This window comes from Ovis aries, chromosome 25 (assembly GCF_016772045.2).
Source record: "Ovis aries strain OAR_USU_Benz2616 breed Rambouillet chromosome 25, ARS-UI_Ramb_v3.0, whole genome shotgun sequence".
Lineage (NCBI taxonomy): Eukaryota > Metazoa > Chordata > Mammalia > Artiodactyla > Bovidae > Ovis > Ovis aries.
In genome coordinates this window covers 25,840,078-25,854,398 of record NC_056078.1, presented here as the reverse complement: position 1 = coordinate 25,854,398, position 14,321 = coordinate 25,840,078, and the positions used below count along the sequence as shown (strand labels likewise).

Below are 14,321 nucleotides of genomic sequence, written 5' to 3'. Positions count from 1 at the left end.
TCAATCACATGACAAATCCTGACTGATTTCTGTGCAGCAGGGGCTGCGCCTGGCATGGGAGGCGCATAATAAAGCAGACACCCTCCACCTTCAGAATGATGATGCTATTTAATTCCTCTGTACTTCACTTTCCCCATCTCTGAAATACCTTACATGCCTCAGAGCTTCAGGGAGGGGTGATTAGGATTACATGGGCTTCTATAGGCTGCCAGGGTCATACTGGCAAATAGGAAATGCTCATTAAATATGTGCAGAGGGACTCCCCTGGTGGCGCAGTGAATAAGAATCTGCCTTCCAATGCAGGGACATGGGTTCAATCTCCAGTCTAGGAAGATCCCACGTGCTGCAGAGCATGTGCCCATGTGCCGCAACTACTGAAGCCTGCGCCCTAGAGCCTGCACTCGGCAACAAGAGTAGTCCTTACTCACAGCAGCAAGAGAAAGCCCACGTGCAGCAATGAAGACCCAGCGCAGCCACAAATAAATAAATGGGGAAAAAATATGTGCAGAACCGAACCGTCTTCCTGTCTTGACTTCCTGAGAACCTAACACCTGCAGTTATCTTGCTGAGACTCCTAGATAAGCAGGTTTGTTCAATGAATGAACAAATGACCAGTCGCCACTTTACACACATTTACTGCTTACAGCATTCCTGTCGAGTAAATACGATTCTTTGTTTCCATTTTGCAGCTGATGAGCAAAATCTTCAAGATGGGAACGATCTAATATGTCCAGGATTTTGCCTCCTGGCGGCCTGACCTCAAAGCTCCAGCACTTAACCCGGCTCACTGTCGCTCACAGGGAGGAAGGGTCCAGAAGGCCAGATGGTAAGCATTCGAGAACTTCGAGGTCTTGGCTCCTCACTCTTCAGCTAGCTGGGCTGACCCTCAAAGGTTATCTCCCAGGTCAGGTGATCTGCCGGTCAGTTCGTCTGGGGCAGGGGAAGCAGGAAGGTGTCATTCCCCTCCTGGGAAGAAGGCACTTCTGGTCCTTCTTGCAGGAAACAGGTTCTCCATGAACAAATACCTCTTACAAATGAGAATGACTGTTAACCTCTGTCCTGAAGAGTGCCCCAGCTGGAAAAATCCAGTGATGAACGGGCTTTGACAGAATCCCTCTTGCAGGTCCCCACACGGCTTTGGGCCAATACACATCAGAAATGAGCTCCGTCTGCAGCTCCCAGACCCTGGGAAAACAAAACTTTGAGAGGTTTTTATTCTTTTTAAGTCTTAGTACAAGGCCCGAGGAGGGCATGGCAACCCATTCCAGTATTCTTGCCTGGAGAATCCCATGGACAGAGGAGCCTGGCGGGTTATAGTTCATAGTGTCGCAAAGAGTCAGACAAGACTGAAGTGACTGAACACACACACACACAGGCACACACACACACGCCCATGTCCACTTTGTCATCTTTGGGGAAGCCAGAGGGCTGAAAGCATGGGTTTGGGTAACCAGCAGAGCTGCCCTTCACAGACTGGATGTTTTCATTTGTAATCGTGTGGCCTTGAGCAAGTCACCTGGTTCCCTCTGAGCCTCCCTTTTCTCATCTCTGAAGTGAGGATGAGAATAAAATCAATGCAGTGTTTATCAGGATGCCTACTGTATTTGATGCTCAGTAAGTGTTAGCTATTATTATTATCATTCATTTTAACTGAAATATTCACCGAGCACCTACTGGGTACCACATAGTATGAGGGGACACGGAATGAATAAAGCTTAATAAAGAGATCATCTGTTTTGTTCCTTCCCAGTCCTGGTGCTGAATGCCCCTGTTTAATCCAGGCACCCCCTGGATTCTAGGACACATGGGTTTTGAGGCAGGCTGACCGTTATACCTCTGTGTAACCACAATCTCTTTTTTTTTTCTCCAGCCATGCGGGATCTTAGTTCCCTGACCAGGGGTAGAACCTGTGCTGTCTGCACCAGAAAGTCCCTCATTGCTTTTTTATTCATCACTTGGATGAGGGCATCTTTTGCCTCTGGGGACAGGTCTGATGCAGAGGGACAGGACAGATAATCCCCATCCTGCAAGCCCCCAGGCTGGGGAAGTTGAATGACAACCACAGAGCACCCATAATAATATCTGTGCTTAAGGCTTTACAAAAACACCAGGTTTTAAGGGCTTGCAAAAGATTTTACCATTTGCTTTATTGAATCTGCATGGGAGGAGGTACCTCCAGTCACAGTTTATAGATGAGGAAACTGAATGCAGAGAGGTCAGTTCCAAACTGCAACAAGATCCTAGACTCATCCAGGTTCTCAAAGTTGTCTGGTAAGAATCAAGGGGGTGTTTGTTAAATATGTAGGTTACCAAGGTCTCTCTCCAAGTTCTAATTCTGAAGGCCTAGTTGGGACTCAGGAATCAGTAGTTTACACACAACCCAGGTGATACTTATCTTCAGGAGAGTCTGGACACTGTGCCATTCACTGATTAATTTACTCAGCTAAGATTCTTTTCTCAAATATGACATGTACTATAAGGAGATCATGATGAACAAGACATTCTCTAGCTTTGAAAGGAACTAACAGGCATCTGGTTAAGGAGACTGTCCTGTCCTGAAGTCAGCAAGGGTCTACAGCCCACATCTCTCCTGGGTGAGACCCTTTCCTGCTGGCTAGGCCGGATTCCACAGACTTGGGTTTAGAACTCCTGGCTGAGCCTGCTGGGCCTCCTTCCACTGTCTAATACCTGCTCAGCGCAGAGCCTGTGTCTCTTTGGATGGAGGCATCTTGTGAAAGAAGCCTAGGTGTGCCTGGCATGTGTGCCTGGCACGTGTGCCGTGCTGTGCTTAGTCACTCAGTTGTGTCCAACTCTTTGCAACCCCGGGGACTAGAGCCCCACAGGCTCCTCTGTCCATGGGGATTCTCTAGGCAAGAACACTGGAGTGGGTCACCATGCCCTCCTCCAGGGGATCTTCCCAACCCAGGGATCGAACCCAAGTCTCCCGATTTGCAGGCGGATCCTTTACTGTCTGAGCCACCAGGGAAGCCCGCGTGTAGTTTCAATAAACGCACATCGGGCCTAGGAAAAGACCAGGGGCACAGGGCAGGTGGGGGAGGGGAGGGTGGGGGAGGCTTCCGGTGTAGAGAACTGCTGGGCGCAGAGATTTACATTTCTTTACAGGTAATTCCAGCTGAACAGAGGCCAGACAAGGACTACTGTAGTGTAGGGGAGGAAAGCAGGGCCCAGAGAGAAAAAAGTGAGTGTCCCTGAGCTGAAATCCAGGTCTCTGGGGTAACTGAGTCCCCAGGGGAGGCAGAGACTGAGGGACGTTGACAGCACAGGCAATACCTTTTTCCTGAAATCCCTGGGGTGAAGTGCATCTGTGAAGGAAGATCCTGATGCCATCACAGACTCCCCTCGAGCGGGCCAGGATCACCCTGTTAGCTGTGCCCTGGGCTCCGGCTTCCGGACACTTCCTTTTCCATCCTTCATCCTGGTCACTCCTGCCCTCTGTCTTCTCCAGGAGGGAGCTTCAGTCTTTGAAGCAGGTCCCCTTGGACTTCCACTGGCACTCGTCTTTTTTGTTCCAGCGATTCCCAGTACCCAGTCCTTTTTCAGAGGCTAACTCTCCAGACAGGCCCTGCCAGATAAAGCCAGCGGTGCTCCCAGAGGCCATCGGGACAGTATCCTGGAAGCTTGCACAGGGCCAGGCTGGGCTGAAGCCTCCTGGGCCAGTGTGGGGCCGCACCCTGCCTGAGAGCCTGGTATCCACAGCTTCCTTTCTCCACCGCTCCTGGCTGAGCTAGATGTCTACTTGGAACCTGGAGGAAGAGGGAAGGGGAGGGATCCCAGGTGGGGCAGAGTAAGGAAGCGATAATTCTGACCTGGGAGCTTGGACAAGCCAGCTGTATCCGGGAAACAAAGCCTGGAGGAGCCCCGTGCCAGCGTGCACAAACTAGGCAAACTAGACAGACCCTGAACCTAACAGCTCCTACAGATTTGGAGTCTCCTCCCTACCAGGCTCAGGTCTCACCCGCCCTCAGCAGGTGGTCCCTGTAGGGGGCCACCCCGGGTGACGGTGTGGGAGGGTGGGGTAGGGGTGTTATATGATCTCAAAGCTTCCCCCCAGGGAGGAAGGGCAGGGGCGGGGCGGCTGCGAAGGCCCAGGATATAAGAGGAGGAGGCTGCCTTTGGGGCTCAGCCAGCCTACCATGGACGCCCACCGCCTGTGGTTGTTCCTCTTGCACGCCTGGTGGGCTCTCCTTCAGGCGGGCGCCGCGATGGTGGCCCCGGTGCCCCTTCGACCGTGGGGGCAGCCCTCCTCGCCATCCCCCCTCGCTTATATGCTGAGCCTATATCGCGAACCCCTGACCCGGGCGGACATCATCCGTAGCCTGCAGGCGCAAGGTAGGCAGCCCCGCCCCGCCCTGCTCCCTTCAACACCCGGGGCACCTCGGGCACTCCCTCCCCCAGACTCCGGGAGGGCACTTGAGCATCAGGGCCTGCGGCTCGGTGCCGGTGCCGGGGACTTGCCATTTGAGGACGTACCCGCACGCTTGAAGGGCACGTCCAGGCGCTTGGCTTGAGGGTCTCTCGGCGTCCACGTTGTCTCGAGGCGCAGGGTTGGTGGTATCCGGGGTGTGTCCCGGACCGAGAGCTCAGCGTTCCTGTCTTGTTTAGGGCGGGTAGAGTGCGGACTATAGGGTGAGAGCCTGATTGTGCCACTTCTTATCTGTGCGGTCTTCAACTACTGTAATCTCCGGGCACCTCGGTTTGCACATCTGTAGAACAGGGATAGGGCTTCCCAGGTGGCTCAGAGATAAATAATGCGCCTGTCAAGGCAGGAGACATCCCTGGATGGGGAAGATCCCTGGAGGAGGAAATGGCAACCCTCTCCAGTATCCTTGCTTGGGAAATCCCATGGACAGAGGAGCCTGACAGGTCGCGAAAGCGTCGACCACCGAGGGACTGACTAAGCAACACCACAGAATAGGAATGATAGTGCCTCCTTTATAGGACTGCGAGGGCCACTGGCAATGCACGTAAGACGCTTAACACATAACCAGGCACAGTAACAAATCGTCCTTACTCTTGCTACAATTATTTTGTTGATTTTTTTTTTCCTTTTCACTAGTGAAGGTGAATGCGCCCCTGGGTCTGCCGTGGAGAGTTTCTCAGGCTGAGACCGAGTTTCGAAACAGGATGTCAAGCATGAACATCAGGGATTAGGTTTCAAAAGTTAGGGATTAGAGATGAGGTGCCCCAAAATCGAGAATTGAGGCAGGCTTGGTAGGTAGGTGTCAGTATCCCGGGTGACACAGAGCTCAGGGCCTAGCTTTGGAGGGATTGAGGTCACTCCCATGGTGACTGTGGGAGTATGGCCCTCGGAGATGGGGCAGCGTGCCTTGCCTTCTGCCCACTGGATGCGGGTAGATGTTGAGAAGAGGGAGTCCTTCCTTCCCGCGGGGCTCTTCTACGCTGGGCAATCCACATCCTAGCGCGGGGGCGGGGGCGGGTGGTGGTGGCCGGGGGGTGGCCCCTGCCTCCCTGCACCTCGCTCTGCCTGCTGGGGCCAGACGGCCCTCCCCAGAGTTCCGGCGAAATCCACATCCGATAATCTGATTTGACGGCCACCCGCCGGCCCTCTGTGATCCGAGGATGGGGGCTCCTAGTTCGCTGGCCTGCCGCGTCCGGGGTCAGACGGCCAGTGACCCTCTCTAGAAGGGTCGTCTGGGGACCAGCCAGACTGGGGACACCCCGGGGTGGGGCAGCTTGAAAATTACTGGCGTGTTCCACCCCTCCAGAAAGGTGGGGGTGGGGTGGAGGTGGGGTTGGTGGCCGCAGAGTGAGAGGTGCGCTTTTCCCGATCTCTCCCTCCTTCCAGAGTTCCAGATTTGCAGTAATGTGACAATCTGGGAGTCTAGAAAACTAGATTCTGGTCCCACAAACCCTGCTTCCCCACTTACCCCTGTGTCCCTGGCCTATCAGTTGACTTTTCCAGTTTATCCTTTTGTAAAAGTAAAGGGCCTGACTTTCTTTCTACCTCATTTGTGTGAGTGTGGTGTAAAATACATAAAAAGGGTTAAATTGCAAATTTTATTATGTGTATGATGACCTTAAGTATATACACATTGTTGTGAATTGGCTTGTTTTTCAAAAGCAGCAAGAGCCTGCCTGGAGGGAGCCTGATGGAGAAGGGATGTCCCACACTGGCTCCTTTCCATCTTGGGTTTATTTGTAAACTGCACAGGATAAGGGGAAATGGGTGTTGGAGTCTAACTAAGTTAGGTCTTTCACTGTTTAACCATCTTCACCTTGGACCTTAGTTTCTTCATCTGCAAAATGGAGATAATGGTGGGGCGGATTTAAAGAGACAATGCTAGTAAAATACTTGGCATGAGGGAAGCAGTTAATAGTAATTGGCCTCACAATTTATAATAATGTAGGGTGGGAACTTGGACACCCACCCTCTTTTTCTACAGAGCCCTTAAGTCTAACTCAACACCCAAGGTTATGAACCCAACCACTTCTTTCTTTAGAATTGGAAATCGGTCAGGATTTCCAATTCCAAGGAATTGGAGCCCATGTGGCCAAGTCTGCATTCAATTTCAGGGTGTCCATGAACCCCTTCTTTATAATCACCCTCCAATCACATTTATTGTGTAAGTAGGAAATACAGTTTGTTCTGGGGACAGCATTCTTAGCTTTTATCAGGCATTGGTGATACTCAAAGATTAGACACCCCATTCTTCTAAGATGAACCAAAACCAGATCTAAGAGAACCGGCTAGCTTTGTGTCCTGGGGAGCCCTTGGCTGCGGGTAGGGTTGTGGGGTTGCAGACTCTTCCAGCAGGAAGGAATATGCTCCTCCCCACTCCTGCATCTGCTCTATCACCCCAGCAACAGATGATTTTGTTCCCCTGCCCTACCCCTCACTGCCTGGACATCTTCATTTCCAACCTGGACCTGAGTAATGAGATAGTTGATGATGGCCATTTATTGCACTTTGCTGGTTGCACTGGGCAGAGCACTTTACACACATTATCTCAGTAAATCTCAACACTCCTGTGAGGTGGATACTGTCACCATCTCCCTTTTACCCAGAGGGAAACCGAGGCCCAAAGATTGCATCCCAGTCTTAAACAGCAAGTGGCAGAATTTAATCCATCATGGGAGACACCAGGCCCCTGCTCTTAAACACTGAGCTGGAATCCCTTCCTCTAGAAAGCCATTTGTGGGTACTTGAGATAATAAGTTTTAAGTCCTGGTGTAGGTGGAGTTGTAGAGGAGTTGCTACATGTCCCACCTAATCCCCAGGTGGCCAGGTGGTGCTGAGATGGCCAGTGGGTAATGTCAGCCTCCCGCCACACCTCTGGGGAGTTGCTAGTCAGGGGCTGGTTATCGTCCCCTGCAGGTGCTAATGAGAAGGGAAGTGGAGATTAAGTGAAAAAGAACAGCTAGGGATGGGCTGGGAGAAGCTTCAGGAGGCTGAAGCTGAGAATTACCTCCTTCTAAGACACGCTGGACTAACCAGAGAAATCCACTTACTGACTAAAGATGTCCTATGAAACAACTGAAAAAAAAAAAAAAAACCAACTGTTACGTGGTCTTCCCAGAGTGGACCTAAATCAGAGATCACTACCTTCAGGATTGATTCACGAAAGGGTTTCTGTTTCTATTTCTAATGACTAGCCTTTGCCTTTTATTTAACAATCGACTTTGAAACATCTTCATTTCCCTGGGTCCTCATGTCATGCAGGGAAAGGTAGGACATTACTGTTCCTGTTGCAAAGAAGAAACTGGGCTCGAAAAAAGCCAAAGATCACTTTCAGGTGACCTGAAAGATGCACCCATGTGTGCTATTCCCAGACATCAGACCAAACTGATCCAGGACTAAAATGAATGGAGTGTGCTTCCCCATTCCATCCCTTTTCATTCATTTGGGGTTTCACTGTGCTGGGTATGTGACTGCTGTCTGTCCCAGATGCATAGAGGACCTGGAAGGAGTGAGCGCCCTGCTGGGTAGGAGAGACCACTGGGTGGAAAAATACAAGATCAGTGCACAGTCAAGCTTAGAAATGTATTTGTAAGGTTGCCGAGAACTCTTGGCATGTCTGCCTCTGTCTTTAGGAACTGGTGGGGGAAGGGTGACCAGTCTTTGGCTTCTGTTGCCCGTGCCTTCCTGGGGGTTCCAGTCCTTTCCATGATCTGCGTAGCAACCACACTGTGCCTGTGAAATAGGCCACCCTTTCCAGTGAGAAGAGAGCCAGAAAAGCTGACCTGCTCCAGAGACACAGGGTGGGTGGAAGCCAGGGTTTCTGTCCGAAAGCTCAGGGTTTGGCCTTAGACTGCACGTGTGAGGGGAGAAAGGAGAAGGAGACGAACTCATCCAGTTTTTACCAATTGTTCTCTGGAGTGTCTGAAGCGGGAGTGGCAGAACCGTGATTGGGAGATTAGGCTTTGCAGTTGGGTTTATTCTTGGCTTTGTGACCTTCCAACAATTGACACCTTGGGCAGGTGATTTAATCTCTCTGAGCCTCAATTTCCCTCATCTTAAAAATGGATTCAATACTATTCCCAGCTCATAGGGTTGGGGTGAGGATTAAGAGAGACGATACATATAAGATAAGGGCTCAATCATGAACTATGGTGGTTGTTACACCAACTCAGGCTGCAGGAAGGCCCCACTCACCAGCTTCCTTCTGGCTTTTTCTCACCCAGATATGCAGGTGGATGGGCAGAACTGGACCTTTGCTTTTGACTTCTCCTTCCTGAGCCAAGAAGAGGATCTGGAGTGGGCCGAGCTTCGGCTGCAGCTGTCCAGCCCCGTGGCCCTTCCTCCCAACATCCCGCTCTCCATTGAGATTTTCCACCAGCGGAAGCTGGATAAAAACCCACCTGACTGCCTGGAACGTTTTCGGATGGACCTGTTCACTGTCAGTCTGTCCCAGGTTACCTTCTCCTTGGGCAGCATGGTCCTAGAGGTGACCAGGCCACTCTCCAAGTGGCTGAAGCACCCAGGGGGCCTGCGGGAGCGGATGTCCAGCTTGGCTGGAGAGTGCTGGCGGCGGACTCCCACCCCACCTGTCACCGACGTGCTCCTCCTGCTCTATTCCAACCTCTCCCCGGAGCAGAGGCGGCTGGGTGGCTCCACCCTGCTATGGGAAGCGGAGAGCTCCTGGCGGGCCCAGGAAGGACAGCTCTCCCGGGAGAGGGGCACGAGGCACCGTCGGTATCACGTGCAGGACAGAAGCCAGCTTTGTCGGAAGGTCAAGTTCCAGGTGGACTTCAACCTGATCGGATGGGGCTCCTGGATCATCTACCCCAAGCAGTACAATGCATATCGCTGCGAGGGCGAGTGTCCTAACCCCGTGGGGGAAGAGTTCCACCCGACCAACCATGCATACATCCAGGTATGAAGCCAAGGCCTGGGGAGGGGAGGCAGTAAGCTGTGGGGGTCAAGTGTCCTTTCTTCAACATCTAGGGGACAGGACTCCAGCTTCAAATGGCTGTTAAATTCCCATGTTCTTTCACTCACAGTTATTTGAGCACCTATAAGGTTCTGTGCTAGGTTTTAAGGACAGAGAGATGACCAGCGACAACATCCTCAGAGAGCCTACGAGGAGTCATGCCCCGTTGGGTGGCCTTGAACACCTAGCTTTTCTGGGGCTTTTTCCTTCTTTCATAAAATTATGGGTGGGGCATGTAGATTGGAGTGTCTTAGCTCCTTCCCCTGCCCTGACATTCCAGGAAAGGAAGTTTAGGATTTGGCGTTTGGGTATAGATAGGTTTGAATCCTACTCATTGGCTATGTGATATTGATCAAGTTGCTTACTCGGTCTGAGCCTGTTTTCTCGCTTGTAAAATTGGGATAGCAGTGCCATATTCTGTAGGGCTGTTGTGGGGTGATGATATGTATACCGCACGTGTAAGTTAGTGGGTAACAGGTATGATGTTGTACGATCATTATTAGAAGTCTGTAATTAATTGATGCAGTGGGGCCATGATTATGAGGCCAAGTTAGAGATAATACTGTTCCAGCCACTGTACTTTGCTGCCTAAAAACAGGAGCTGACCACCCATTTTGCAGGAGTAGTAAAGCCAGAGGCTACCACCAGGTGCCACTAATCAGCCTATATGGTCTAGAAGGTGGTGGAGGGGGAGGAATGGAAGGAAAACGAGATGGAAAAAGCAGAGGAGAGCCTAATGTGGTGGTCCTGACCCACTCTCAAAGGTCATACGGGACCAAAGTGTTATTTTACTCTATGAACCCTAGACTGAGACTCTTAGACCTGTAATACATCCTCCATGCCAAGCAGAGGCAGAGTTCAGAGGCGCAGCATGTGAGCTGAGTTCATTCGAGGGAGGCAGTGGTGGGGGCCACTGCCCTAGAGGACCTGTCCTGGGCACAGGCCCTCCCAAGCCTCTCTTAGGCCCCCCTGCAGTCCACCAGTCTACCTGCAGCAAGGTCAGAGGGAACTAGAGACTCAGATAGCCGCCATGTCACCAAATCTTAATGCTGATCTGAAAAGCCACCGCTGGACCCCAGAGATAGGGCCCAGTTCCAGAATGCCAAGAACTTAGTACCTTTTCTCCTGTTGACTCTGTTTGCCCTTCTCTGGGTAACAAAGCAACTCCCTTGTGAATTTCCGCATGCCTCTCTTCTGCTTCATATTTCTGGAACTAAACCAGAAGTTTCTTGGAATATTTTTAAAGTTGGTATTCACTCTAGACTAGAACAATAGAACATACAAGTTAGCTTCTGTTTAAAGGCTGTTTTAAAAGAATTATTTTAGCAAAAAGAAAAAAAAAGTTATTTTCGATATTAGAGCTGATGATGTATTGGCATTCTGATTCCTTTATGAAAGGAATTAGAGCTGATGATGTATTGGCATTCTGATTCCTTTATGAAAGGGATTTTCTATTTTTGCACATAGAAACTGGTTTTAACTCTGTAACTTCACACTTTACCCAGAAATGACAGTGCTGACCTGACCATTGGGATGTGAATTGACCTTCCTCTCCTCCCTTTCAGAGTCTCCTGAAGCGGTACCAGCCCCATAGGGTCCCTGCCACCTGCTGTGCCCCGGTGAAGACCAAACCCTTGAGTATGCTGTATGTGGACAATGGCAGAGTGCTTCTCGACCATCATAAAGACATGATTGTGGAGGAATGTGGGTGCCTTTAAGGAGCTCCTGCAGGGGTGTTGTGTTTGCCTGTACCCTGGAAGGTTGGGAAGCTCCTGGAAGACCTAGTAACCATCTAATCTAATGAGGAGAAACAGAGAGGAGGAATAGTTGCTCTGTCCACCAGACCTGAGGAGGAATGGCTGCCGCCCTGTCCATGAAGGCTCTGTGGAGTCTGGGTGAGCACAGAGGAGAGGAGGAGGAAGCCTGTGAAGCAGCCCTGCTGGGTTTTCTCTCTGCTGAACAGTGACATGCGACGGTACTAGTGCAGGAGTCCTTTAGCGGATTTTTTTCAACCTCTGAACCCTCAGAAAGTGTATGCAAGAGTTGAAGCATATGTGCATTTATTTTTGAGGTGGGACAAGTTGTCTGTAACTTTTGTGTATTCTCAAACATAGCCTTTGATATACACCCGCCCTCGCCAGCCAAATATTAAGTATCACTGTGTAAAATTGAAAAGAGTCCGTTGGCTCTGGTTGCCTCAGGCTGGGTCAGGGAACCCCTGCAGCTTTCTGGCTGGCCTGTAGCAATGTTGTCCAGAGGCTCTCTGGAGTGGATCTCTGCTAATGAGTTATACAAACAATAAAGCCATTGTATAGTCCTCCTAGGCCAGCTGGTGCCTTTGAAGGGTGAGGCAGGAACTCATCCAAGAGAACTGGCCACGTTGGACTACAGAAGCTGGAGCCCTGGGGTGTTCCCAAGTTAGTCTGCTTTGGCAGGCACAATCCAAGTCTATTAAAGTTGGTGACAGTTCACCTCAGTCTGGTCAATGCATGTTATTAATGAGGGCCCTGAGTTTCCTATCCATAGAGGCGAGGACCCTGCCCTGGGTGGCAGAGGCTTGGGGTATGGTCGCAGCTTAGGCTGAGCAGTTGTGACCTCAGGTGAGTAATTCATTGCTCAGCCTCGTCTTGTGACATGAAAGCAGGTGGATCCTAGTGTGTCCCTGTGATTCTACTTTTCCCTTACCATTTGGCCTCACTGAGCACTGCCAAAACAGGGGCTCACTTTTTCTTTTGTTGGCAGGGTGAAGGGGCCATTTTATCGGAAATATCAGTCCACAGTAAACCTAGTCTGCTTTCCAAAGAAGTTGATTGACTAATGCTTCAACCTTAGGAGAATGATTCCCATCATGTGGGAATACTTGTTGGGTTCAGAGGTGACTCAAATTTGACTTGGTTGAGTCAAGGTAGTCACCCTGGTCCAGGCAGGGCTGTCTAGGTTTGAGCCAGGCCTGGGCTTGAGAAAGCTCAATGCCCTGATTCAGCAACAAGACTGATCTGGTTGCTCATTCCCTGGAATGGAAATAGCCCCTCTCCCAATTCAGAATCACAACAGGATTCTGCATTGGACTCTACTTAGAAAACAGTAGAGGTGGGAGTCCTCACGAGGTCAACTTTTGTCCCATCCTCTTTCCTAAATGAGAGCCCAGTGAGGCCTAGTGGCGTGATGCCACAGCTAGGAGTGGCAGGGCTGAGGGCTGAGCTCTGGTCTCTGGACCCCCCGAGGCACCATCCTTCATAGTGTCTAGGGGTCTTTGCTCCCTGAGCTTTGGGTCAAGGCCTTAGCCTTTAGAACAGGACGTTTGAAATCCTGGTTCCACTACCAAACTTAGATTCTTGGGAGTGAAAATCCCACCCCAGGGCTTTAGGGCATCCCCTTTACCAAGTGGGTTCCTAACTCTTCTTCTGTGGGGCCAGGAAAGTGAAAGGTCAAGCTATTTGTGGCTACAGCTTATGGGAGTGTTTACAGCTAGCAGCTCCAACTCAGAACAAACCCCATTGACGAGAGGACAGTGCCTCATCAAGCAGAAGGTACAGGCACAAAGGCGTGAAAGGACATTTTGCTGACCTCTGATGAAAGTTCAGTGTGTCAGCAGCACGGGCAATCTCCTGCCTGGTCAGAGGTATCTGGGGCCCAGCCTGGCAGCACAGCTGTGTTCTGGACCCTGCACGCTGGTGCAGGCTTTAAGTCTGAGAAAATGCTGCCTTTGGGCACCGAGTCCTGCCCTACACTGAGGGTCACGAAAGGGCTTTCAGAGGCCAGTCAGATGTATTTTAACTCGCTCTCTAGGCAGGTCTCCTCCTACTGTTCCTGTAGCAGTGCCAAGTCAGTAGCCAACGGGTGGAAATTGGATGCATTATTCCTTGGCCTGGGAAGTGGGGGCGCCTGGCCCAAGAATGGGTGGAGAAAAGATAAAAGCAGAAACTGGGGAGCAGTTGTGACTCACACAGCAGCAGTCAGGCTAGTCTCCATTTTGTCATCTCCCCTTTACCAGCAGTAAAGCCTTATCCCTCTAGCCTAAACTGCCTTTTAAGTTGATATCCTATTTGGCTCTGGGGCAAAGTAAAGGCTGTATGAAAGGACTTTCCAAATTATTTGCCCCAACTTCCCATGAAGAGATAACTTAGTCCTAGGGGTTGCACAGAGATGCTCCACCCCAAACTTGCACATCCTGGGGAATACAGACCCACCTCTGCTTGTCACACCAACTGAGCTGTTACTGAGCTCTAGACCTACCTACCCGCCACTGGGTTAAGTGCTTTCCATAACTACACCTGAGCTCCACAACCACCTCGGTCCCTACTTATCTTAACCCTATTTTAGAGAAGGAAACCAAAGCTTAGAGACTGCGAATCCTGTTGGAGAAAATGTGGCTGCCATTAAGCAGTGGAGCAGGAATGCAAGCCTATCTTACTCCAAAGCCTGAGCCCTGAACGTCTCTGCTGTTTTGTTCTGTCATCTTCTGTTGACATCATCTGAGACATGAAAGGACAGGATTCTTGCTCTCAATACTAATATGTGGGCCTCACTGGATTAATAATAGCAAGGAACGTGATGCTCACGCAGCACAGTGTAGTTTCGTTTGAGACATCAGCTGTGATGGATTTCTAACAAGTGTTCCTGAGGGGCAGAGGCAGCCCTCACCAGGAAAGCTGTGGGCTGGACTCCCTGCAGGCCTAGTGAAGGGCCTTCTCGGGTGCATCTGGCCCCAGCATGTAAGTGTTCACTTCCAAGCTCCTTGGGGAAGGGACACATCACCTCCTGGCACATACAGGGCCAGACGGACAAAGGAAATGCTTTGTAAATGATGGAACTGAGACGTGAAGTGGCCAACTGCCTTTGCCCATCTTCCTTATCAGCCAAGGTGCCCAAAATGTGTCAACAGGATTTCACCTGAAATTTTAAAAA

General features: G+C 50.8%; 1 protein-coding gene across 1 annotated transcript; it reads left to right on the top strand.

The window, feature by feature from the left end:
- Nucleotides 1-2,653: 2,653 nt before the first annotated feature.
- Nucleotides 2,654-11,833, top strand: NODAL (nodal growth differentiation factor). Its single transcript, XM_004021434.6, has 3 exons — nucleotides 2,654-4,350; nucleotides 8,665-9,356; nucleotides 10,979-11,833. Exons 1-3 carry the CDS (start codon nucleotides 4,050-4,052, stop codon nucleotides 11,129-11,131), a joined length of 1,146 nt encoding a protein of 381 aa, XP_004021483.5. The 5' UTR covers nucleotides 2,654-4,049; the 3' UTR covers nucleotides 11,132-11,833.
- Nucleotides 11,834-14,321: the final 2,488 nt, after the last annotated feature.